The sequence below is a fragment of the Gymnogyps californianus genome, chromosome 7, assembly GCF_018139145.2.
Source record: "Gymnogyps californianus isolate 813 chromosome 7, ASM1813914v2, whole genome shotgun sequence".
NCBI classification, from domain to species: domain Eukaryota; kingdom Metazoa; phylum Chordata; class Aves; order Accipitriformes; family Cathartidae; genus Gymnogyps; species Gymnogyps californianus.
The window spans coordinates 2452621-2480067 of record NC_059477.1 but is presented as its reverse complement, the minus strand read 5'-3'; the positions used below and the strand labels follow the sequence as shown (position 1 = coordinate 2480067).

At 43.0% G+C, this 27447-nt stretch overlaps 1 protein-coding gene across 1 annotated transcript in view; it reads left to right on the top strand.

The window, feature by feature from the left end:
* Positions 1 to 27447, top strand: part of TRPM8 (transient receptor potential cation channel subfamily M member 8) — a 151426-nt gene that overhangs the window by 34639 nt on the left and 89340 nt on the right. Inside the window, exon 2 of the mRNA XM_050900362.1 lies at positions 10501 to 10630. Within this exon, the coding sequence (XP_050756319.1) occupies positions 10501 to 10630 (130 nt within the window). The remainder of the gene's footprint in view (positions 1 to 10500; positions 10631 to 27447) is intronic.

The following is a 27447-nucleotide window of genomic DNA, read 5'->3' as shown; positions in this document are numbered from 1 at the left end:
GAGGAGCCTGGGGCAGGAAACATCAGACAATTCATACTTTTGTTTTGCAAGAGATGTTAAAGCTTTAAGTGAAAGCGGATATACAGGAGGTTCCGAGATCTGTCCTGTCAAAGCTTCCGGAGACTGCTGACCCTTTCATTTGTGCAGTGCACAAACTGTGCAAAGCTGTTTGTGCAAAGCAGGAGAGGTTGTGCAAAGCAGGAGGAGTTAGGGCACAAATGTCAAGTGCTCCTCTCTTGCATGCTGTTACTTGTCAACAGAGGAATATCTATATAGCTAAAGGGCAACTGCTTGGTTATCAGTCAATCTAAAGGAGCAGGCTTGTACTAACAGCTGATGTTTTGTAACTGTTACCAAGTCTGAATTAAAAATCTGGTTATAAATGCCTGAGAGCTTAAGTAACGTGTTAGCTTTGTGATACTGAATGTTTGATATTACAGACAATCAGATGCCTCCAGAAATCGATAGCGATATTGAACTTCTACTTGTCCAAATCTTATCAGATGCATTGAAAGGAAAAAGTATTTTTCTGTACTATTCCACGCTTTTATGTGCTTTTGCTCCTTTTTTGGTTGGAACTGGAAATTTAGTCAGAGGTTTGCCCCTTTTTTTCCTGAAGAAGTTGTTCAGCTTTTAAGTGCTATGGAAGAAAATGGTGTACGCTGCAACAGAGCACTGCCTGAACAGTTCCCCAATATTTTGAGGAAGCGAGGTAATTCTTTGCTTAGCTGACAATGGAGCTGGGCTCTCCAAAAGCCAAAGTAGGACTTCAGGTGGTAATGGCAACCTAATAAAATTGGATCTGAACTATCTGTAGGCTGGAAGAAAACAGTATGGAAAGAATATTTTCTACTAGAAGGGGACTGAGTTGGTGTTTCAATCTGAGCTTTTGTCTAAGCATGCACAGAAGTTAAACTGGACAAAGAATATGAATAAAAACTGTTTAGTGGGTGCCAATAAAACTAGTCACTGACTGAAGACTACTTGCTGCTTCCAGCCAAATCATCCAACAGAGTCAAGACCCTTCCTCCACCTCTGTGGCAGAGGTTGCTGGTTGAAGTCAGTGTGTGTTTTACCCCGATGGCAGCACTTTTCCTGGAACACATGAGCTGGTATAATAAGTTTACCCTACTTGGACTTAGCAGTGTAAACCTTTAGTACCCTTTTGTAATCCTGGCTGTGCAGCTTCGCCCTATATGGCTAACCTGGCGGGGTTACTTGAAAAAATGGGAAACTTGTGCCTAGATGTAATGCGAACCCCTGAAATGTGTGCATAGTTCCTCAAGGGTTAACGTTTGAGTCCCTTGCAGTACTTTGTTTGAATAGTTTTCTTGGCAGAAGTGACTATCTGTACACCAGGCTTGGAAGTATTGATTTAACCGCAGGACTGTTATCTCAAAGTTTTTAAAGACCTAGCCTCCTGTCTCACACTCTCTGATCCTCACATAAAGGCACGCTTTCCTGTGAGCCAACTGAGAACTAAGCCCCAGAACTGCTTTGTAGAGGCGCTTCTCCTTGCTCTGAGCAGGACTTGCCTTGTGTTCGTGGCTAAGGATTTGCACTTGCTCCGCTCTCAGTCTCTGAGGATCTCAACTCAACTTTTTGACTCTTAGTTGCAGATTTGTAGTCTGAGGGAAGGTCAGTGTGGAAAACTTCATTCTCAGAAGGGAAACCTGACATGAAAATGTCACTTTGGTGAACAGAAGAAAAGTTTTAAGTAAGTATTTCTCAATTATCAGTAATAATCTTTGAAGTGCAAAGCTGAATGGCTAAGGCTTCTATACTCAAAGGTCTCAAAATGATCTGCAGCTGGGAAAATGTATTGAGCCATCTTAAGCGTATCAGTTTTCTCACAATCACAGTTTATTGACAGCAAGACAGAGCCATACTCTGTTCTGCTTACATGATGATCCATTACCACCACCTCTTTGCGTGGGCTTGTACTTGCCAGTATTCTTCCACAGCAGCTTCCTTTTCTTTTGCTTGCAAAGACCTCTTTCTGCGCTGGTGTGTATATACCACTGGTGGATAGTGTTTAAACATCTGCAGTTGGAGGCTGAGACACAGCTCCAAGTGCCATATCACAGAACAGAGCCAAATTCATGCTTGACCTAAGAGTGAAGTTAAATAGTTCTGCTCTGGGAATCAGTTCAGCGTGGGACCAGGCCTTATTCAAGTCTTGATTGCTTCACTGTTTTAAAAAAAAAAAAAAAGTGCACTAAACTGGGCTGAAGTGTAACTGTGAACAGTTGAGCTATTTAGCTGGAGTGCTTAGTACGGAGGACTACAAACTTCATAATAACTTTCATAACTCATGTTTTGTCCCTTCCCTCCGCAGAGGGGAAATGTACTGATGTACATTTTCTCTTTTTTTGGCATTAAGATAACAGAATCAAGCAGTTTGTAGACTGTGCAGGAAAATAAGTAACTTGGTTATTGTACCTTATTTTCAAATACTCCAATAGCTAAGTACTCCTGGTTACTGTGAGTTGATGAATACTTAATATGTAAATGTGATCAATTCTGCATAAGCTTTTGCATAATTCTGCATAAGCTCCAGCATTCGCACTAGTCAAGTGACACTAATGCCATATAGGACAAAGCTGCGCCAAAGGTTAGGACATTGTGTGCAATTTGACTGCTTGCAGCTGGCGAGCTTCCAGTCTCACAGGCATCAGTGGCTTCAACCAGTGTGATAGTAAGTATAAGCAAACAAAAATGGTTGTCCTGAGTTTGAAGTAGTTTGAGCTTGTGGCCTGGGAAGAGGAAAAAGCCTTTTATTGTCAATTCAGATTGCGTAAGGGAACCTATAAAAACTGAAGGGAGTTAAAGTAACATACCAAACTGTCATGATCTGCATTGCAGGAAGGCACTCGCTGAACATGCAGTACTGCTGACTGCTGCTGTATCATAGAAGGCTTTTTGTTGTAGCCCAGGCTCTCTGGATGGGGTTCAAAGAAGCTGCTGAGCCATGAACAATTCAGGTTAAGGTGATCCTAGTGTTACAGTTCATAGTCCCAATGTTTAGGCTATTTTTATCTCGTTACCCGTCTGTGCAAAGTACATGGCTTTCTAGGTGTACTTGTGTAACGTGCTCTGGCGATGCAGTTTATCAGTCAAGTATATTAACTGCATGAGTCTGTACGGCCTACGCTGGCTGACATAAATAACAGTCCAGAAGCTGTTCATGTGTTTGACCTGACTGGCAGTGAGGCAGGTGGAGGCGTTGAGGGCCTGTTGGCAGTTGAATAACTGGTTCGCTGCAGAAATTTGATAAATTGGTGAAAATACAGATCTTGAGCAGTCACTTAGGCTCATTGTAACTGTTGATAGCTTGCTAGCTTGAAGTTGATATATGTGATTTCAAAAAATGTTAAATAAGTATTTCCCTATTTGTGTGGTGCAAAAATTTTGCTTTTACTCAGAGGGAAAGAATATGCACAAAAGCTAGCAAAAGCTGAAGCCTGCTTTCCAATACTTAGTACCTGCCGCAGGAGGATGAAGTATAAAGAAGACAACACTTCCGTGTGTACCTTCTTGGTACAGTTTGAGAATCCCTTGGTACTGTTCACCTCATGGCAAAACTAGCGCAGAAGTGTTTGCTGGGAAGCTCTCTGCGTGCATGGTGGGAGAGGAGATGCTGTTTGCTACTACCTAAATTTATCTGCTTGCAGTATCCCCAGCTTTGACTTTTCCAGGCTGATGTGGGTATTACCCTTTAAAAAGGGAAATATGTAAGACAGGGAAGGAGGAGTGTGGTGGAGGATGATGACAGCAGATAGGGGAAGGAATATATTACATCACTACTGTCCTCTAAAAAGGAGGATAGCTAGGCTACATGGCTTCCATAAGGTAATATGGGACCAACGGTGTGCATTGCAGCTGGGAGAACATGAAAGGCTGCGGCAATCAAGTATAAAGGTCATTCTGGGAGCAAATGACTTAGCCATGCTCTAAGCTGAGACGGTTTTGTCTCTAGAACTTTTGCTTTTACAATTCAGCACTTCAAAGTGTGAGAAATGTGAAGTACAACTTTCCAATGCAAGTCTGTGCATCCCGGGAATGTGTATAAAGGATTGCCTTTGTGGATTTCCAGTGAAAATACTTCTAGGGACTTGAACCATCCAAGCAAATCTTTCGAGTCAGCTGAGGGGCTAAAGTCCCATAGTACTGTATGGCACAGCATGCAAAGCGAAAGGGTTTTGCCAAGAATAAAATGGGGAACAGAAGAATAAAAGTATTGTCCTTGCTTTCAAGACAGGCTAGCCAGGATCTCAAACATGAACCAGGAATGGGAGGTGCAAAAGTGAAGCTACCATCCCACTAACAAAGTGGAATGGATGGTAAATGGAGGGAAGATCCCAAAATGAGACTAAACTGAGTGCTCAGGTTGGACTGCAGTCTCATCAGCAAGTTTTTGCTTCTGTCTCTTCAGGAAGGACTTGAATTAGGAGGTATTAATGACTCGGAAAACAGCTAGAAAGGGCATGCTGTGATTTTGGTGTCTGGGAGGGGGGAGGAAAGAATAGGTAGTTGCTAGTAGTGAGGTAGGATAACTAGCATTGCAGTGAGCAGATCAGGTTTGAAGGGTAGACTTTCCTTTTTGAACAAGAATTGATTATTTTCACTGCATACCAGTTACTTACTGGAAAAACAGAATTCAGTTTCAATGAGGAGGGACTGGAACTCTTGTCCCCTTACTGCTTGCCCTACACGGCTCCAGGTTGGTAAGAGCGCACTAATAAGCCACTTGACTGACAGAAGAAGTATCTAGAAAAATCAGTTTAGGCTTCCATGGAAAAGATGTTGATGGTATGGAAGGCAGCAGAAAGACGAGGTGTAGCTGGAGGAGAAGTGCAGGCAGAAACTAATCTGTGTAAGGATGGCCGACAGGGCCCCAAGCAGCACAGACAGATTTCCTGTAACGTGGACTTCTGTTCCTGCTATTTAATTTGTTAAATGCAAATTTGTATGCTTCACTGCCAAGAGATCTGAGTTTTTTTGAACAGGAGGACATGACTATAAAGCAGTTTGAGAGACAGAGGTTAGAAGGCAGGTCAGACCAGGTCATGGGTAAAATCTGAAGACGCACTGAGATTCAGCAGAGGAGAGATGGAGAAGGAAGAATGACCAACAGGAAATGAAGCTACAACAATAAACCTTATCCTGAAAAACGCCAGATTGTTTTTCATTCCAGTAGGAATATCTCTCTTGGTTCTCAGGGTAGGACTCCATTTGGTGGGATAGTAAAGAAAACTAGTTCTCTGGGGAAAATGTGACGTGCCAGATGTCCAGACGCTGGGTGAAGTGCTGTGCTCTTCCTGCTGAAGTCAGATTTAAAACACATGAAATTTAGATTTCTTGGTCTAAAGATATGGAATGATAAATGACTCCTATGGACCAGAGAAAAATATATGCACTGTCCTGTGTCCATGAAGTCAGCTAGGGCTAGAGCCTAGCCCTGTTGCACCAACACTTCTGCAGCTCCCTCGGCTGGGTTACAGCGTGTGTTGTTCACTGTGGTCCAGTTTCTGCAACTTTCTCCACTGAATGAGAGGTGTGATGGAGGGAACAGAGTCTGCTTCACGCAAAGGTGAATCGTACACCAGCTAGGAACTATCCGTATCTGCACTGAGAAAGAAAATACTTGCTAGAGAAGAGGAGTCATGAAACTGAAGAAGAAAAGGGAGAGAGCTGCTTGTAGTTCCCAGTGCTCCCTTGAGACCAAGGTTTACTTGCTTCATCTCTTGATGTAGCAGGCCTCGCAGCCTGTGGTTTCCTTGGACTGATATTGGTGTAACATGTGCTTTTTTGAAGAATAATAGTTATGTGTTAGCTTGTGTATAATAGTTATGGCTCACTGAATTTTAACAGTCTCGTCAGCTGGAGCACGAAGCCCTTTAAACCGCACATTCCCCTTGTAAAAACTTTGTTCAGAAATGACCTTGTTGCCTCAATTAGAGCAGAAAAACACAAGATTCAGCAGTAATGGTTTATAGCACAACAGTGGTTTTGGATGCTGCCTGGCTCAGTAATAAGTGTATTCAAAGGTACTAAGACAAAAACTATCTTATCATAGACATTGATGGCCAGCCATTGATGCTCTTTCCATGTGTTTTGAGGATTAGGTTTTGATCACTAAGTGTTGGATTAAGGACCAAGGTCAGCATGTGAAGATGTTTGAGTGAATTTAATAATAATTAGGAATGATAATACGTACTATGGTAGGAGATCTAACTTGCAGTTCTTTTGAAAGAATGGAAGAAATTGTTCTCTTTTTCAAATCCTGGTCAAGAGTTAAAGGTTCTGGCAGTTAGCTTTGATTTGAGAAGGTCACCTACCTGGTCAGTACCAGGTACTTCCTGGTAGGTGACAATCTTTTTGTCTCAAAAAGATTATCTGGAAGAGAAGGGGAGACGGAACAAGCCTCCATTGCCCATTTGGTTGTTGTCGGCAATGTAACATGAGGAAATCTGAGCTTTCAGGCCGACAAATGACTGAACTATCTAGGCTTTAGAAGGAAGGCTGCTTGGTTTGTTTTGCCAGCTATCTATATATTAGAAAGATAAAACATCATGTGACAGTACTCTTACAGAAATTTGAGTAATTTCTTTTTGCTTGCCAGTCTTCTCTGGTGACTTTATAGCCTTTGCAGTTGCAGAGTGCCATTGGGAGGATTAAGTCATGATTTGCCAATCTTTGACACAAACTAAAATGTATGCAAAGGCTTTTGGGTCTGAGACTTACAGGATATCATGCCAGGACATGCCAAAGAAGCTCTAGGAAGATGGAAATGCTTGTGGTTTTATTAAGAAATGTAAGGAATGTGGAGTATTTCACTTCAATAAATGTCAATCTTTAGCTTCCAGCTCACTACTGCTGAGACAATTTCCTCTTACTTGAGCAGAAGTCTGGAAGGATAACAACCAAGCTAGAAAATGTTGGCTATCAGCCTCTGTCATGAAATGGAGGAAAATAACATATCGACGTTTTTTTCTTTCCAGTAATTCCATCATCTTCGAGATGTTGTCACAGGAGTAGAAATCCTGGTTAGTAGTAGAAAATAAAGGCGCTTTAGCCTTTCAGAGGCTAAAGTTCACCCTGAATAACAAGGTAGCACGTGTTGCCACAGGGTGCTTACTACACAGAAGGTCAACAGCAAAATATACAGAAAAGGGTCAAAACTCTGCAAATGCAATTCATAAGCAACTTCAGGAGAAGAGCTGGGGCCAAAATGGTTGGAGGTGAGGGGAACGGTATAGAGGGAAGAAGGAAAGAGGCAGAGGGATGGCACTGAAGTATCAGATAAGCTGAACTCCTTCCCCATTGATATTTGCAGGCACAACGATGAGTACTTTGTCCTGAAAGAGTTGTGTCAACCCAATAGATATTTCCCTAGGTCAGAGTGTCCTTCCCCAGCTACTCACTGGAAAGTTTTCTGTATTTGTCATCCATGGCCAGCATGAAGTCCTCTCATCTGTTCTCACTGCTTACCTATTGCTGGCTCTTGCTGGCAGAGCCGAGTATGTACCGTATGCCTACCTGACTGGTGAATGGGGACATGCCTCCGCAGTCACCACGTGTTGCAGACGTAGCAGGCCAGCGTGAATGCTTGGGGTTTTGGCCTCCATTGCAGTCAACTGGAATTTGCACCTCTGTGGCCAAACAGTACCCAGACAGTGAAGGACATTTTAATACCAAATCCATGAACAAATCAATTTACTTCAGTAAGCTACTTAAGGGGCCCATCTGGTAGCTGCTAATTTACAGACTGGGCCATCTGCCACTATCACAAGCTGGGAAGACTAGAAAAGTTACCCAACATAGCCAACAGTTTAGCTTTGTTTTCATTTTTTTTCTCAATGCTGTGTTTTGTTTCACTGCTATCTGACAGCAACGGCAGTGGTTTCTGTTCTGAAATCCAGATTTCTCAAACCTTGGATAATCTTGTGTGGCTGGGAGACGCTGCTGCTGTGACTCAGCAGTTGTCCCTGGGTATGTTTATGCAGCATTCAAGCTGCTGACAGCAAGATGGTTTGGGAAGCTGTGTTTCTACCCAGCGCCTGCATATTTTAGGTTGGTGTAACAGGATATGTGGAAAATGTATTTTAAATGTATGTTATTAAAGCCTTATTCCTCTTGAGTTGCAGAATGCCTTCTGCTCCAATGGAAACAAATTGATAAGGCTGTGTGATATGGAGGGCAAATCTGTTAAGAGCTGCAGATTTGTTCTCTGTTTGAGTTGTTTTTGAACATGTGTGGGGAGTGAGAGATGAAGGTAGCTTGCAAATTCTTCAGTAAAGGTCAGCTCCAAAGAGTGAAGTTTCTAGAGTCCTGGCAAAATGTGCCGTGTCAGTGTGGGGTCAGTCAAGTACTGCTGGTGCTCAGGAGGCCGTGACAACCTTAGAGCACAGATACTCGTGTCTGGAATAGGATGTGTCCCCTGGCTCCGTGGCATGCTGCCATTGTGTTCCTCAAGGTGGGCAGCACTTGCCAGTGTCTTCCTTCAAATGAGAATGCAAACAGCCACCAGCTTCAGCTGTAAGAGTGTTAGCACTTCTCTGATGTTGTGCCTGTGCAATCTGAATGCTTAGTTAAGGTCAGTTTAATTTCTTCTCTTACTGTGTGGCATCCGGCTCCATGAATGCTCATCTGCTCTAGTTGGGCACTCTCCCCTGAATGAGTGAGCTAATGGTTGTTTTTGTTCAAGGTCTACGTGACTAGGTCTCGTCATCTGCTCTTGGTGGATGCCAGCTCTCACAGTGCTTGTAACTTGGATACAATTTTCTGTTTGAAGATGATGTGGTGAAGCTGAGCTAAATGTCTTACTACAGTAGAAAATTCCGACTAGGAAAAGCCTTAGTCTGAACACAGTTTTCCTTTGAGAATATATTTATGTGCCCTTCAAAAAGGGTTGGAATTTAATCCGTGCTTGTTTTGTGCTAACTGGATAATGTTTTAGGCTCTGGCAACCTGAGCAGTAGAAGTGGTGGCATATAGGATTTACATATTCTTCAACTGTTAGCTGTACAGATGGTGAAAACCGAATCAGCGCAATAGACCCAACACTGATCTTCTGAAGGTTTGACCCTGAGAACTCCTTTGGGCTTCCCTGGATTAAGATGGCAGGTCATCCTAAGAGGGGGAAAACTCAGCAACAACAAAGCCCTGCAAAACCAGCTTTTTTGTTCACAAGGCAAAGACCCAAAGCCTTTCCTTACTTCATGAGGTATTCTACATACCGGGGCAAAGGCTTTCTACTGGAAGTTTGGGGCTGCAATTTCTTTTTCATCTGAGCATGCTTTTCCTCACTTACTGTGATTGAATGTGTTATCCTTAGGGGGCACATTAATTGAATTCTCTATCAGACTCTGCTTTAAGAACTGGGAGGGCCCAGAGGAAAGATTACCAATAGGGGTCCTGTGGCTAATGCGATTAAAAATTATTTGGCTGCAGAAGAGAGAATGTTGTTGTTCTCCATTGTATTTCTCTGCAAAGAGATAACACTGATGCTGACTACAGAAGCGACAGGTCATACATGTTTAATTTGAACAGCTATAAAAAGAAACTTGCAGTAGGGCTGCTCATTGGGAATTTAATAAATAAAAGTTATTACCATAGCTCAGTATAATCCCAAGGATATCTCTTCATGTACTCTTCCTGGAACCCAAGCTATCAAAAAATTAAGCTAAGAAGTTGATGTGTTAAGAGCAGATTAGATCTGAAAGGCAGAATTATCTTTTTTTAGGATGGAATTTGGGTGCTGAGCACTGATCTGTTTTGTCCTCACAAAGCTCGTACGTCAATGCTGCTAGGCTATTTTACAGCTGGGGACTAGAGGCTCAAATGAAATAACCAGCCCAAGGTTACCCTAGGTCTCCTTGCAATGGTTGTGGTGGGTGCTATGCTCATTAAGCTCTCATTATCTTTTGGTACTTCCCCGTTGGAGCCATAATGAACACGATGGCTATTTGTGCGATTGGAAAGATCCTTCAGGTGCAGCTATTTGGGTTAACACAGCTGTGAAGACACAGGCTCTGCCCCAGCTGTGTCTTGTTTCTCACAAGACTATAAATGAGGCTGAAATGTTGCATGCTGCTGTATTAGGGGTAGGAGAGAGGAGGGGGGAATGCTGCTGGCTCTGAAGTCTAGACCTGACTTTCTGCTGTCCTGGTCTACCTCCTGTGCTCCACAGGAGTCTGAGGAGGGGTTTCATGTGCCTGCTCTCCTAGGATGCTCCTGGAGGGTCCCCCTGGCCAGATGCTGGGCTCCATGGGTCTCTGTGCTGTTGGGAGAGCTGAAGGGCTCCAGGGTTTTGCGATGATCCACTGACCCTGCTTGAAGATGCTTTAATATTTCTAATTTAGACCTGAATGTGAAGACAGGAAGGCAGGCACACATACCACTGTAAGCCTGAGTGCTGTAAGATTACAAAATGCCTTTTAGGGGTTTAGTCTATTTTATTGAAGTTTGTGGTTTGTTTTTGCCTGCTTTGGTTAGGAATGCACTCCTGGGAGAGGCACTACATCTCCTGCAGCGTTTGAACCTGAGGAAATTGGCCACGGCACCAGGAGCTGTGACTTCCTTCTCCTGTCATTCTGCAGCTTTTCCACCTCTCTGATTGTATGCTGTGAGTATGGCATTGTTGAAATGATAAAATACCTGCTGCAAATAAGTCTCAGCTATTTAATCAGTGCACTAAGGCAAAGAGTTGGCTGTAGATAACATAGTGGACTTTCCATCTCTGAAAGTAAGTTGAAAAGCTACCCAGGGCTTATAGCTTTGCAATGTGTATAATTTGGAAATGATGGTGAGAGGGGCTTTGGCCTCATTTCTGTGAGTTCTGCTGGCATGCTGCAATGAGAACGGATCAACGTAAGTTCCTTACATTTCTTGCCCTGGAAGATAGTCCACAGGCAAACAAAGTTCCTTTGTGTCTTGAATAAGTTAATCACTGACTTACTTTGTGGTTATTGCTTTCCTTATTGTAAGTTTCTTTGCTCAGTAAAAGTTCAGGTGTGTCTTTAACCTATGTTTTTTCACTGACAATTTCAAAGCTTTGTTTCCTTTTTTATGGAAGGAGTAAAATCTTGCCATCTGTAAAGTATCCTGAAAAGTCTTGAGCAAGGATGTATGCAAGCTATGCAAGTGCGACTTCAGCTTCTGAACTGCAGGGAGTTTTACACAGTGAGGGGAAAGATCCTTGCAAAAGGTGAAATGTACCTTTAAAAACTGCTTGAGAAAACAAGTCATTTCCTCATGCTGAGTCTAGGCCCCTCTGTTTGTTTTTTTTGAGAATTATTGCTGCCTGTCTGTCACTACCCCTTGTGTGTTTCAGCTTGTAAAATAATCATGTGAAACCCAAGGGGCTGGCAGTGCAATAATCTAACAAGTTCTAATAACATGTTGTCTGTTGTGTTTGAATTGGCCATCAGTTTCTTACTTTGCAGGTTCCTTTGATGCAGAGAAGAGCAAAGTGCCAGCTGGCAACGCTTGGCTTTTGGGTACCTGGAATGTCCCGTTAGAGCTTTCCTTTTTCTTGCCTTGGGAAATAGGTTTAAGTTAGTCTAATGAAGAATTCCAGAATCTTCCTGAGGCCAAAAACTTGGTTGCATTTGGACTGCTGTGAATAGAAATGGACATCTTGGAGGCATGAATATGTACAGTGAATAATGGATAATCTCTTTGGTAAACAAATGGATAAGATTGAAGTACTAGACAGACCCAGGTGAGAAGTGCTTTGTCTGTTCAAAGGTGGGATTAGTGGTGAAATGCTGTGCTTCACTTAAGACGAAGCAAGGGGAAATCCAGGAGTCAACTGGGCAGGAAAGAGGAAGCTGGTGTGAGACTTGAGGTGGTACATAAGATGGGAAAATCTGCAGTAATTTTGTATCTTCCTCTGTTTGCACTGGTTTCAAGTGCCAGTATGGGAGGTAGGGCATTAAGCATTGGCAATTCCTTGTTTTCTCTGAACTGGACACTTTGAGACATTTGGTGTGCTTATCTAGAGGCTGTGGTATTGTTATGCTATTACTGCTGCCTGTAGTAGAGCTGGGCAGGAATGAGTAGGGAACAGGGCTTAGTTGAAGAGAGCCAAGTTGGGAAGCTGTCACTGCATTTGTCAGATAAACTTTTTAGAAATAAATATGTTATGACATGGCTTTTCCAGACTCCTAAGTACAGCCATGTCTTGGGGGTGCCAAGCCTTTGTTTTTCAGAGGCTATGAGCAATGGGCTCTTAACTGCAGTTATGTTTAGAGATGGAGAATATTTCCCCCCAGCTTAGTAGAAAAATGACACAAGTACCAAAATGACTTTAGGGTTGGTGTAAATCTTGAAATGAAATAGTTCAACCTAATGAAACAATGTGATGTATTAATAAAGCTGCCAAGAAGGAAGTAAGGACTGTAGTTGTGTTCATTATAGCATAGAATAAATCTTCCAAGCTCTGTGCAGAAACAGGGGCAGAACAGAAGGCAAGCTGGCTTTCCTATTTCTATGCTCAGTAACATATCAAGGCTCTAAGATTGGCTACTGCTTGCAGTGTGAGAAAAGGTGGTCTTTCCATCCTTTCCCAGCAAAATACATTGTCATACCCCTAAAGGAACAGTTTTAGCTCTAGTGTATTTGAGCTCAACTGGTATGAATTTTAGTGGGAGTCTGTGTATAGAGGTTTAACTTGGTCCTTGCTGAATAATACATCCTTGTTGGGGGCATTCATTTGACACTTAACCCATTTTCTGTGATATAATTCCCCTTGGTCTCCCTCTTGCTAGGGCTTCATGCAGAAGTTTTATGTAAAGGTAAGCCTCTGGCTGGTGTTGCTCTGAGACTACTCATCACCGCCCTACCTGAAAAGGGATATGGTTTTATACTACAACATCAAGAGCTTTGAGCCCAAAGATGTCTGTGCTTGTGGTCTCTTGATAGATGAATGAGATTGTGGCTGATGGCGTTTATCCCTTTCACATGGTTTGCTTATCCAGGTGCCTTGTATCAGTGGAGGTGTTTGTGCTGTGCATAATGGTATATAAGAAAAGGTAAATCCCTGCTCCAGAAATGAGGAATAGTGTGAAAGGACTTGCATTGAGTGAAGGAGGAGGTGGAGGAGAGCTGGCTCCAGAACCAGCTCTGGGAGAAGAGGCTGCTTCAGAGCAGATGGGGAGTTTAGCCCAAATGGGAAAGGACATGGGCTGCAAAACTGTCTGGCTGGTTCCCAGGCCATCAGCTGTTAAGGGATGCATGGGTCTGTGCAGTTGTGATCTGAATATCTGCTTGCACTGGCTCAAGCAGCCTGTGGAAGTGCCACGGAAGAGCCCTGGAGTGTGGGGCCCAGATGCATCTAGCACTTCAGTGTGAAAAGAGCTGCCTCTCGGCACGGGCAGCAAAGTGCAGCCTGTGTCTGGACTTGCACCCAGATGTGAGCAACTGCAGTCAGTGCAGTGGGATGGAGTATGCTTGGGCTCAGTAAGACTGGAGTGAGTTGTTTCAGGTACTTAGACGCTGCATTTTGCATGATCTGTGCTTTTCAGATAGCATAAGTGCCTCTCTGCAGGTTCCTCTGTTCTGCTGCTCATGTGATGGCCCTGATAACATCACTGTTAGTTTCTGGATGCAATTAATAATTTGGATTTATGATGCTTATATAAGAGTTGTGAAGAGGAGTCATCTTTGATGGCAATTGGTGTTGTCAGGCTTTGGCTTGGTCACACACTAGGAGGGGAGGCATCTGGCAGTAGGAAAGAAGATCACTTTTTTCTGTATAATCAATATGATTATTTCTTCATAATTAAACTTTTGTTTAGCTTGGGGTTTTCTGATGTAATGTTAGTCCAATTTTTGTGTTCTTAAACTTTTCCTGGGGAACTTTGAAGTGTGGTTTAAAACCAAAACTGATTTTTTTTTTTTCCACTCAACTTTCAGTCAGTTGACTGCATTTTGTTGACTACATGATGAATGCCTTTAATTTCAACTCCCAATAAAAAGTGATATTTTTGGTGCTGTCTCTGTTCAGCTTTAAAAAAGGAGCTTAGTGAGCTCTACTGTCTCAAGGTATGCAATGACTTCTGTGAGAAAGGAGCACTTTACTTGCCTGGCTATGGTCAAGTCTACTGGTCAGGACTTGTAAGCTAAGACTCATGAAATAAAACCAAAACCTCTGGAAGTATCAGATGGTGTCCCCTGCATTAGGCAATTAAGGAAGCTGCAATTAAGTCAAATGATGAGCTTACTTGCTGTGACACCTGGCATATATCCATTACTGCTTAACTGAAGAACTGTGAACCAGCCACAGGTAGCATTTGGAAACAAATAGAGGTGAAAAATGATCTGTTCTTCAGATACATCAAATTTTTGTTCTTCAAACAAGGGTGTATTAGTGGCCAGCATCTTTTCTGAACCATAGCCATTTCATCAGAATTTTTTTACAAGTGGAGCCAGTGTGGAACATCACCTCTGCTGTTGCCCACACACAAGTGTCCAAAGCTGAACCAGATGCTGCTCAAGGCAAGCTGACTTATCTGTTTTCCACCAGCTCTTCAGGGAGGTATGTATTTGAGCTCTGAGAAATGCACATCAAAAGCTGCAGATAATCAGCATTCCTGTCCAGTGAGGAGGAGAAGATAAACTCAATGTTATTGGTATTTCCAGTCAGAGAGGACTGGGTGAGGGTTTGGGTGAGATTTGCCAGCTGTTCCCTGGTCAGTGAATGAAGGAGGCATGGGCTGCAGAAGTGTTTCCTACATGAACTAGAATCCAGCCCTGGTCCTAGCTCGGAGCCTTTGTGATAACTGGTGGGGCAGTATCACTATATAGGTTTTGCCTAATGTCACAGACATCCTCACTCTGAATTACAGTATTGTTTAGGTTGAAAGGGATAATCTAGACCAAACCTCCTGCTGAAGCAGGGTCACAGAGCAGGTTGTCCAGGACTGTGTCCAGCTGGGGTTTGAATATCCCCACAAGCGGAGACTCCACAACCTCTCTGGGCAGCCTGTTCCAGTATTGGACCACTTGTGCAGTCAAAAAGTGTTTTCCTGTGTTCAGATGGAATTTCATGTGTTTCAGTTTGTGCCCATTGCCTCTTGTCCCACCAGTGTGCACTAGTGAGCCTGCCTCTTCCTCTTTCATTCCTTCCCATCAGGTACTTAGACATGTGATATGACCATCCCCAAGCCTTTTCTTCTCCAGGCTGAGCAGTCCCAGCTCTCTCAGCCTCTCATCATACAAAAGATGCTGCAGTCCTTTAGTCATCTTTGTGGCCTTGTCCTGGACTTGCTCCAGTAAACCCATATCTTACTTGTACAGGGAAGCCCAGACCTGAACACAGTACTCTAGGTGTGGTCTCACTAGGGCTGAGTAGATGGAAAGGAAATGCATCAGCCTGGATCCTGGCTTAACAGGTGGTGGATTTAATAATGCTAAAGGGATGTGAAACCCTGACATTCCCCAAGTTGTCTTCATGAGGGATGGACAGCCAGAGTGCAGAGCTTGTTTAAAAACAGAGTCTGAGACTATATTAAAAGCCTGATGGGTGAAGGAATGCGTATTCTCAAGTGAGCAACACCTGTAAATGTGATGAAAAAAAAAGTAGTGAGTTAGACTAGCAGTAAACCATCTTGAAAAAAGCTACAGTGAGTTATGAGCAGTAGCTGGTTAAAGATCTGCTGCAGAGGGGGGGGGAGGATGGGACACAAAAAAAACCCAAACCCAGTTGTGTAAAAAGCATTATTTCAAATGCAGCTTGGATATGGTTTTAAGACTATTTATTGCATACATAAAGATAGACTTGTTGTATCAGAAAAGTACATGTAATGGGAAGAGGAGAGAAGAAACTACTGAACAGAGGTTTTGAGTGATGGGCGTTCCAGTGATGGGCTGTAGGGGGGCAAAATGCATTTGTTTTACAAAGGAATAGCTAGGTAAAGGACAGTAGGGAAGATGAGTGCTGGATGAATAAATAGCCACAAGGAATTGTAAATTCAGATACTGGAAAGGGTGATAACTTGTTCTGGCTAAATAAATGGGTGGAAAATACTATTTGTCCAAAACTGTAAACTCAAAGATTGCTTTTTTAGATTTCTATTCCTATTTTTTTTCTCAGTGGGTTATTTTGACTCTAGTGATTTGGAAGTGTGAGTTGCTGTAGATGTCTAAGACCTGGCAGCCAGCCTTTCTTTGCAGTGCAGAGATGCAGTTCATGAGACTGGCAGCCAGATCTTTAGGGAGAGAAGGACTTTACCTGACAGTTTACCACAACTTGAGCCTGTGACCAAACTCCAGTATATAGCACCTGAGAGCTCACAAACTTGGGAAAAACAGAGATCAGGTTTTAAAAAAACTTGGGGGTATGTGAGTACCTCTGTGTTTTCCCCATCAAAACTGTATCTATGATGGCATTCACAAAACTGTACTGCTATAGAAGTTGTTTCTCTACCAGCTCGTGTCTTCACTAACTCAAACTTTTAGGTAATCCTATGTTCTGGGAGGCCACACTCTGAAACTTTCTCTGAAGAGGCTGAGTACCAGCAGCTCCTGCTCATGTTAAACACACATTTGGTAATGAAACGTGGTCATGTTTCAGGAAGACATAGCAGCAAGGGTGAGCAGCAAAGGTATTCCTTTGCTGATAACAGTCAGCTTCATGAGTGGTCACCGAACAGAGTGGTTGCGCTGATCCTGTGAAGAGAAGCCAAATGACCCTTGATGTGCCTTCTTAGTATCTAGCATTGCAAAATAGCCAACCTTCCCTGTTTTATCTCCATGTTCCCCAAACTACAGGTGCAAAAATCACCCCAGGTGAGGTTGCTTTGAGGTTTCTGTTGGTAAATGTATTATCTTCCAGTAACCTGTAAGTCTGGTCATTGCAATGACAGTAGCACTGCTATGGTTTTCGGCTTGTGCCACTCATACTATTTCTTCCTAACAGCTTTCTTACCAGTGCCTTTCAAGCTTTCCTACAGGAAAGTGTTATGCACCCAAACAAACTATCAAGATCAACTGATGATCAGCAACATTTTTTTTATGCACAGAATGGAAGCTTTACTTGCCAAGGCTCTTCATTCCTGCTTCCTTCTCCCATGAGTTTTACCTGTGGTCTCGGGAGCATTGATGTAAATTGGCATTCCTCAAGGCCTTAATTTCTGTTTAGCTACTATGTTGTGACATTGCTGTCCAGTGACAAGTGGTGTGCTTTCCTGTGAAATAAGTGGCTTCTGATGAAATCTTTAGTCACACATTGACAAGTGGGTTTGGATTTTTTATTTCCCTTCGTTGACTACCAAATGGCACTAAAAACACAGAGGAAAAGCATGATAAAACATTAAATGATCTGCAGTGCTACATGATAAAACATTAAATGATCTGCAGTGCTACTGAAAGAATACCAGAGAATGACAGTACTACAGCGCTGCCTCCATGACCACAACATTTGTGTTGAGATTATGAACTTTAAATCCAATAATATCAATAGAGGTTACTATGAATGCAGTGTAAATCATGCTTGGAGGATTGGAGCTGAAATCACACCATGTTAGCCTTCAGGAGGGTGTATGTGCACTGCAGAAGATTCAGCAAGCTTTTGTGAGCAAAGCTGTCAGTGCTGCCTGACATGCCTGTCTCCCTGCTGCAGACCTGTGTACCATCTGCAAGCAAGTAGTTGCGTGTGGGGTGGCAGGTCTGAGCAGGAGCACCTTGCATATGGCTTGGAGTACAACAGGGGAAGGGTGGGGTGAGACCTTGTGGGCTGAGGACTGTAGCTTGAATTCCCCTTGCTAATATGTGTCCTAGCAAGCGCTTATTAGCTATTACATAGAAGTTGGCGCCGTTTGTGTATTTACGGATTCTGATCGTGTTTCAGATGAAGAGCTTTAACGGTAAAGTCCCCTATCTCAAAACTGCCATTTGAAAGCAGTGTTATATTTAGCTGTTTTTTATTACTAGCAGCTTTGGCAGTTGAAATTGGACCTTGGGGCTTCAAAGCAGCTGCTTGGTTAAGGAAGCATTGCTGAATAAAAGCTCCCTGCTCTGCTACCCTCCCCCTGCTTTTCTATGCTACCAGCTGTGTCAGTCCAGCAGCAAGGAAGGGAAGTTGGCCTTGAAGTGAATCTAAAGAGGAAAGAGAGTGAGAAGAGGAGAGGTGGAGTTAGCCGGCTAAATGCAATAGCAGCCCGCAGCGTGGGAAGATGAGAAAGCAGAAGCAAAGAGACTGATGCTTGAATCTCTGTGTGGGTGAGCTCTGCGGAGCAAGGTCTGAATAGAGGGGAGGACCAAGGAGTTTAAAGACTGAACACACTCAGTGAAAAGGCAGGGATTACACTCCTTTTTCTTTCTGGAATAACAATCAAAGGAAAAAGGTAAGGGGGACAAAGAGGAAGTGAGTGAAATCAGTGCCAAATTCCACTTAAAATGTGAGCCTTTAACAAACAAGGGACTGTGAAACGGGAAGACACCCTGAAATCTTTTTGGTGTAATGCAGGAAGCGAAGAACAATAAACAGGCATGTGAGAATATTGTAGGCATGATACTCCGATTTCACTATATTCTTATTTTGGTTCTGTAACTGTGCTCTAAGCTGTCATTGGCAATGCTTGTTTTAATCCTTAGTGCAGCGCAAGTGTTATGGTATTTCAGAGTGTGAAAGTAACTGGCAAATAAAATTTCATTTTTCTTTGTTAATTCTTTTTTTGTAAGAGATTAGCAGAAACCTGGAGACAATAGGATGACATTTACTTTCTATAGCACTCCTGGCTTCAGTAGAGAACAGTGTGGCTTTTAGCCAAGTCTAACACATTCAAGTTGAACTCCACATATTTTAGGCAGCTTGAGGTAAATAAATCAGAATCTTAAATGGACTGAGTAAAAGTACTCAGTCTCAGAAGGTCACTTTGAACTGCTGCAAGTGACTTAACTGCAGCTTTGAAGGCTTGGAGGGAGTTGAAAGTATGTACAGAAGTAAACAAAATCAGGGGAAAGCCTTGTTTATACCTTCTAGGGTAATGCAATAGCTAGTCTGCAGTCCCATTTTGTCAGAAGTGCTGCTGCTATGTATGCAATCAGTCCCCTGCAATTGCTAATGGCTCTTACCTTTCAGTGAGGGACTATTTCCCCCCACTTTGAACTATAAGAAGGTGGAGCACAAAAGTGGCTTGCTCAGCTTTTCCACGGTGGTTGAAGTAGGTACTTAATGTGGGGTCCTGTGCCCCAGCCAGCATCTTACCACAAAGACATTGCTTTTATCTGAGATCTGTGAGGCTGGTAATAGGGTTGGGGTTGAGTGGTGGTTCGAAGAGGGTGGTCAGTGGGACAGGGCTTTTTTCTTGCTGTGCTGCAGAGCAGCTGTGAGCGCAGCCCCTCCAGTCCAGCCATATCTAGTCTTGGTTACCAAACCCACAACTGTTTTGGTAGTCCTGGGTAACCGCAGTGCTTTGCTTACCCCTTCTTTCCTTTGGCAATAGTAACAGACCAGTGACTCACTAGAAAAAACACAAAACTTTCTTCTAAGGATTTTCAGAATTTAGTGTGCCTCTGAATTATTTTGTTCTGCCAGCCAAGTACTGCTAAGCTGTTAATAGGAAAGGGCTAAACCTCACTGTCTGTTCCTGTTTTGCTCATTTTTACTGAGGACTGGAGAAAGATAAGGCTGGTGTTTAGAAGTCAAAGGTACTGGGCTCTTAAGCTATGCCATGTTTGTGAAGCTGCTGAGTGTCACCTCATTTTGGAAGAAGGGTCCTGGCTTTTCAGCTGTCCCCCAGTCTGCTAATGACCAGCTGGTAAGACCTGAGAAGGGTGTAAGAGCGGGTCCTGGGAGCTTGACTCCAGACCTGCAAAGCTGCCAGCTGGAGAACAGTGAGGAGCGCATATGTGGGGCTTTGCAGGATCGAAATGAGACAATGCTGTTCCTTAGTCTAGCTGCAGCTTTATATTTTTCCCTTTTTGATCATCAGCTCTATTTTCAGAGAAAGTTGCTATTTATCATGATTTCTCTGTTTGGGTGGGCGATAGACACAATGAGCCCACACATACTACTCTTTTCTTGCCTCTTGGAGTCTGTGTATAGTAGGTCTCTAAGAGTATAGCAACTCAGCTATAAGAGCAGCTTTCAACATGCTGGAATTGTAGGCTTAATTTCAATGTGGCTGGCTTAAAAGCAGAACAGCTTGCTTTCTGATTTGTCTTCTGGCAGAATGCCAGGCTCCCCCAGCTTCCTGCTGTGGTTGTGGTGGCTTTCTGAATGATAGAATAAATCCACTTTTTTTTTCCTTCCTAGCTCTCCCTTGAGGGACTCATGAAAGCCGTGCTCTCTGAAAGGCACGTTAGGAGCCTTAAAATGCATAAGAGTATCAAAGTGTGACGTGAGAGAATAATCTACATAATCAGATTTTTGGTTTTAGCTGGGCTTTTTATACAGAAAAGGCTGTGTATGACATGTTCTGTGCTGAAATCTGGACTGTGACCTCCTCTTTCACCCCTTTTTCTGTTTATTTAGCATGCAACAAATGTCTCTTTTTGGCCTTGCTGGCATGCAAAAACTTTTGGAGGCCAGATGAGAATTCAAAGTGACTCTTCATGTTGCAAAGGCCTGAAATAAATGGGATTTATTGATTTTTTTTTTTAAGACCATAGAGTATCCTTGCTAGCAAAGAGGTACCAAATGAGAAATGGGGAATAAATCAGCTTGCCTGATGAGGTTTTGGGAGTCAGTGGATCGGATGAGTCTGGATTGGATGTTCGTGATGGCTCTTGTGGCTTTGTATTTCTATGATGCTATAAAAAGCAAACAAGAGTAGGCTGGGTGGAGCATGCAGGTGATAATGGGCATTAGCAGGCTTGGCTGATTTAAAAAAAAAAAATAGTGATGGATGAGGCTTTATGGTAGATGCACCAAGGCCAAGGATACAGGCCTCCAAAACATGTTCTCTTTGCAGTGGTCCTTATAATGCTGTATAGGACAGAGCAAAGTGCTGCCTCTTCTAGAGGTATCAATAGCAAGGAGGTACATTTTGCGCTGGAGGACTTGAAATTTTATGCAATCCAGTGAGTTGCAGCCAAGACAGGGACTTGCATTTACTTGTCCGTGAGATATCAAAAAGCAGATGGTGAGAAGGTGAAAAGGTGATTCTGAGCAAGGCAGGGTTTTGCAGTCTTTGCGATTAATTTTTTTTAAATCAGTGGTGTGAATGAGCGCAATTTAGGATGCAATAATGTTTTGTGCCATCTGTGACCTACTAGGTGATAATAGTGATGAGAACAACTAGCATTTGATAGCTTATTGCCACAGACAGCCTGGGGAAGGGTAAATCCAGGTTCATACATCTGTGCTTTGCTGTAGCTTTTCTTAGGGAGGATCCTAGAAGCTGTATCCTTTGAGGGAGCAAAGAATGAATATACAATGATTCCTCTAGCTGAACTTGTTTGTGAAAATATGGCTTTTTCCAGGAACACATAAAAATAGCAGCCAACCCTCTCTAGCCATAACAGCATATGGCTATAAGCTCAGCTTTGAAGCTCACCAGTTGCTGCAGCTTCTCCAAAGAGGTTAAAATGCTTCTGTAATAGAAGTGACCTGAGAAATTGGGTTCATTACTGCATTCCCCCACCTCTAGGCTGGTGCTTGGAGTCTGAGGCATTTAAATGAGTGGTCCGAAATGGACTCCTTAAATTCTTCAGTGCCTCTGATGCCAATGTGGGAGAGCTCAGCTGTGGTTCCCAGGCTGGTTTTGTGTCTCCAGCTAACAGACCCTCGCAGCTTAGGCTGTGTGTGTAAATCCCACCTGTGGCTCCAGGGGCTACTGAGTGGCAGGGAGCACTACACACCCTTTCCTATGCCTTCCCCTCTTGTCCAACTACGGGTGGGTTAGGTATGTTATTGGTAGCTGTTCACCTTGTCTGTGGTTTACTTTTCAGGCCCTTTTATTTGGCAAAGCTCTACCAAGATGTACAGAAATGTAGCTAGCTACAGCTCACCTTTGCAAGCTTTTGCTTCAGTTGAAAAATTGCATTTACTGTTCAGCTCTCCCAAGCTGAATGTTTTCTTCAGAGATGTGGAACGAGTCCTACTTTTGGCTGAGGTCTGTGTTAGTCTATTATAGAAATTCGGCAGCTGCCCAAAAGTCTGCCAAGGGGCAAAACCTACTTCTTGCCATTAAAGCTTTTAACAAATGAGATTGGTACGTAAGTCCATGACCACCTGGGCCCCCACTGCTACAAACACTGTGTAGCAGGATTCACATGCATATCAAAATCCTGAACGAGTTCAGCTTCCCCTCACTAGTCTGATGTTTTAGAAGTGACCTACTTGAAAGTACAGCCAGTAATGTAATTATCATCAGGAAACAACTCACCTTCTGTTGCTTAATTATATTTTCCATGTATACTTAGTTCATTTCAAAGAAGCTGTGTTGGATGGCATACTGGGTTTCCCCTTAATTAGTGTTGCATGGTAATTGCCATGTAATTACACTGTTATGAATATAATGTGCCTGTATGATTGTGGGGCAGTGATTTATGGAATGTAAGCATATTTTAAGTGTTGTAGATGTTCTTCACACAGGATGCTAAGCCCTTTAATGACAGTGGTCTTTAACAGCTATCCAGTGTTTTAATTTTCCTGTGTTTAAGGTCTCCTGTAATAATGCTACTTCATCATCCAGTCAGTATTCTGGAAGTTACACTGGCTGGTTGTGGTGAGGCATCTAATGATCCTCATCATGCTTGCAAAATAAAAAATTTGCTAGTGCAGAAATAAATCAGGCATACTAATAAACAGGTTGAAGGACTTCTAGTAGGAGTATTTTGGTACTGATGTGTGCTTCAAGGTGCTTAGTGTATGTTGGTTAAAAAAAGGACTGGTTAGTAATCCCATTGCTGAAAGGATATAGGTTCAATTAAGTTAGTGCCTCACCTGTGCACACAGGAGTAGTGACTCTTTATGTAATCCTTTCCTTTTGTTAGCTTACATGACAGCTTTGCCAGGGCACTTCTGAAAATTAAATTTACCCTAAAAGGACAAAGTATCTCTGGAGATTACTTTTGTATGAATTACTTTCATAAACAGGTTGTGACCCCAAAGGGGCAACAGAAAAGGTCTTGAATCCTCTACTGTAAAAAAAAAAAATAAAAATAAAAAAAATACATGTGGCTTTGTAGCACTAGAAGCTGTTACGTACAGAGATGATGTGGATTAAAAGCTAGTAATGGTTGAGTGTGCGAGTAGCGTAGCATCCAGTTGCTTGCAGGTGACAATTTGGAAGCATAATTTGTGCACTGCTAACTCTAACCTTGGTTCAAGAGTTAAAGAAGGTGTTTGTGGTGGGTTTTTTTTGCTCCAGGACGTTTACTCATAACTTACTGTGTGACTCCCCTGCTGTTAACATGCTTTGCACATCTGCCCTGTCTTACTGTGTTTCTGGTGACAAGATCACCTGTTTTCCTGTGTACTTTCTTTTTCAGCATCTCCTTGGCAGGATGTCACTTGGTGCAGATGTGGAGCCAGGTGTGATCCTTATTTCCGCTTATGCAGTTACATATTGTCATCTCCTGTTTGCTTATACATTAATATAGTCCCATGCTGCAATCCTGTGCCTCCCTGTACCTGGGAGAAGGAAGAACATGAGCAGTCCAGCAGTGGCAATAAGACAAGCGAGGTTCTGCAGAGGACAGGGTATCAGACAGTTGTATTCAGTGCAACACAAAAGGAAAGGTATTACAGAAAATAGGAAAGACAGAATCTCTAGTTCATCACAGGATTTGCATTTCTTTTTAAGGTGCTTTTAGAAGTGTTGGGCCACTGCGTTGTAGGGACAACTAAAAACTGTAGGCTGTGTCTAAATGCTAGCTGTTGAAACAGCAGTGCTTCCCCTTGCTGCTGTGGTGATTGCAGAGGAAATTACAGTCCCAGGGATTTATGGCTGATGAAATAAGTTGCAAAGAGGAGAGGCACCCACTTGGCAAGACCTTTTGCAGCAAGTACCATATGATGGCTGATTGTAAGTTGCCCGGGAAAGGCCTTCTGAGCAGCGTAGTTCCTGGAATTAAGATTATTTTCATCCTTCTGGATTTCTGTGGCACATCTTGTGCAAATGGAAGTTGTACCGGGAAAAATAAATCTCCAGTTTCGTGCTTGTGCTAATGCACAAATGCTACTCTTGCCGTATATTCCCAAATTTAGCAAAACTGAAGTGACTGGACAAAACTCAACTCCATCTGTCTGTTTCCAATGGAACCAAACATGATGAAATTAAGTATGACTAAACCGTGCAGGCAAACACATTTTTATCCTGAATTAAATTTGTATGTGGGCTTTGGTTCACTGCTATGCACAAAGAGTGAAACTGGCTGTGAAGAGGACAAAGAGCTCATCACAAACACATGCAATTGCTTTGACATGCTGCACAGCGAGGGCAATGGCTTTGCTGAAACTTGGCCAGACAGCTGTATCGCTTGCTTTTCTGCAAACATGCAACTAATATAATTCTTTATAAGCCTTCATGTAGTTGTACCGCTATGTTTACAGCTTTTTATTCACAGCTCAGGTACCAGGCAGATAATGACATGCAAGTCCCATGCTCATTGTCCTGGTGGCTGCACACAGCTGTGTTTGGAGCAGGTAGATGATAGCAAGGGATCCTTGCCAGTATGGTGACTATTTTTCTGCCTCTTACCCTTGTCAGGCCATCTACTCACTGCTCTGCATCTTCCCTGTACTCTGATTTTGTCTCTTGTTGGAAATCAGACAAGGCTTGATTAAGTAATTTTACACTTTCCTTTTAGTCTGTTTTTTTCCTTCAGGCTTGTTTCCTGGTCTCTGGGATTCTGCCCCAGGATACACATGCACAGCTTGTCTGTTGTCGTTGGCACAGAGCAGCCTCCGTAGTTTGCTAAGCCAGCATCTCTTGTACAAGTTTTGCAGAAGAGATGAACTGAGCCTTGTAGGATGCTGAGCCGCCAACATAGCCAAGTACTTCCCCCAAGGCTGGGGAAGTAGCTGCTTTTTTATGTTTAGCCAAACTATTCCCTTGTGCAATGTGCTCCCCTTTGAGGCCAAGAGCAGGTAATCCCTTACAGATGTAGGAGCAATGCCCGTTTCACTGATAAGCCAAGGTACCAGCTACCTTTTGTGCTCAGTTGTATGTATGCAGCATCACTGCTCCTCTCCTGGGCGGAGTCCAGAATAAAACCCCAAACTGGCAGTTGCTTCTGGCATGTGTTACTTTTTAAGGCCTTTAGCAAGCCTTCTTCCCTGGGGAGGACAGCTTTCTTCCAAGCTGTTCATCGAGCAAAATATCTGCTTTCTCCATTTCTGGCTAGAACATCATTTTCACCTGGGGTGGATTAACCTTGGCTGGCCACCCGGTGCCCACCAAGCTGCTCTCCCCCTCCTCAGCAGGACAGGGGAGGAAACAAGATGGAAAAAAGCCTGTGGGTTGAGACAGGACAGGGAGATCACTTGCCTTTTACAGTCATGGCTAAAACAAACTTGACTTGGGGAAGATTAATTTATTGCCAATTAAAAATAGAGTAGCATAGTAAGAAACAAAAAACTAAAACCATCTTCTCCCCACTCCCCCTTCAGAAGCTATGGGGAAACAATTTCTCCTTTTTCATCTCCCCCCCCAACCATCAGAAAACATGAGGCTTTCCCCTAAGACCTGAATAAACCACTAATCTCCACATCAAGTATTTTACTCCTCTTCTACCACTGATGCTAAGCCAGTAGTAGTCTGAAGAGTGCGAACTGCTGCTAAGGAGGCTCATTTATACTCACTGGCATCTGTACTGGCCACAATTAACTATGGCTGGATACCAAAAGTGACCTTAAAATGACATCTTTGAGGTGAAGAGCACTTTGAGCTTCTACTGGCACAAGCACCTTGCACCTGTATTTCTATGTACTTCTGAGAGGTGATCGTCTCTTCTATAGTCATCTCTGTATCTTTGTGGACTGGATGTTTTGCCGGTGGTGGGACAGTTGTAGATTCTCCAATGACTGCTTTCTGTGCTGTGATTATGTCAGTTTGTGTAGGAGTGGCAGAAAATAGCAGCTATTTTACATGAGACGATCCATTCAGCTGCAGTGTCAAGAAGTCTTAGTGGTGGGCTCAAGTTGATGAAAAAGGAGGTTTTCACACACAGATGAAACTGGTGGGAAGAGGGGGTAGATAGCATTTTCCAAATAATCATTTGTCTGTTCCCTGTAGAAACTGAAGACTTCATTTAAATAGCATGCCTCCCACAACATATTTGCTGTAGTAAATACTATGCTATGAAAAGTAAAGCCTTCAGAGATGAGTGTGATGGCAGGGACTTGACTGTTCTGGTCAGCTGTCTTTAAACAAGACTCCAGCCTGCGGTGCTCCTTGCTAGTGGTCTTAATCTTCCGTTTACACTATGATCTCAATCTTCTGTCATGGAAATAAAAATAAAGATGAGAGGAGCAAGAAACAAACAGCTGTTGGCTTTACACTTGTGCTTATTTTGATCCTTGCATCCTGCTGTTCATCATGATTCAACCCCCCACCTCCAATATGAGTATCAAGGTTTCTCAGTTCACTTACACAGATTATTTCAATCAACTTCCCACATAGTTTGCAAATATTTGTTAATGTTGGAGTGAACCTATTAAGCTGGGGTTTTTTTACCTGTAGTCCTCTGAATTGCAAGTTGCAGTTTCTGATTCTTGTAGTTTATATCAGTGTAATAGTATGCAACTGTAGAATTGCACCTTTCCGACCCTGTGAAATTATTCTTAGAAGTCTTCTATATGGTAAGTGATGCAGTCGCAAGGTTGCCTGTCTGGCTTGATTGCTTTCTTAGTATCTAAAAGTTCCTACAATATCCTTTTAGGAAGATGATGGTGGTCCAACATGGCATGCCTTAGATATCTAACCCTTGGAACCTGTGTGGTTGCTTCACAGTGAAATAACTGGGGAAGATAAGGCTCCATGTGGACTTTTACCAGCAGGGAGAGAATGTGGGTAGCCTGATTCTTATGGGTGTCCCAGACCTATCCTTACCTGCTGTATTTGGAGTGGAGATGTTGCTTCTACAAGTCCTCCCCAGTTGTTGCCTAGACAGATGTTTCGCTGTGGTCTGGAATGACTCTTCCACGTCCTTGTTTGCACATAGTTATCTACCTGCAAGCTGAAGAGCACCTTTCAGAGTCAGGTCTCTGTCTCTCTGTGTGTCTCTCTATTTCCTGGTGTGTGCTCTGTGCTGCTCACAACAAATTTGTCTGTCTGCACCTCTGCAGCAAGGAGGCTGTGCTTCAAAGCCTAACTTTCATGATACTTTGTGCTATGAAATTTTTTACTGCATGGTCATTTTTCCAGGAAGTGCAGAGGGCATTGGTTTGGCCCAGAGCTCCTTTGGCAGCTAGGGAATATCCTTGTGTTAGCTCATCCTATGGGAGATACAGCCAGAGAGAACAACTTGACCTTGCTTCTATGGTAA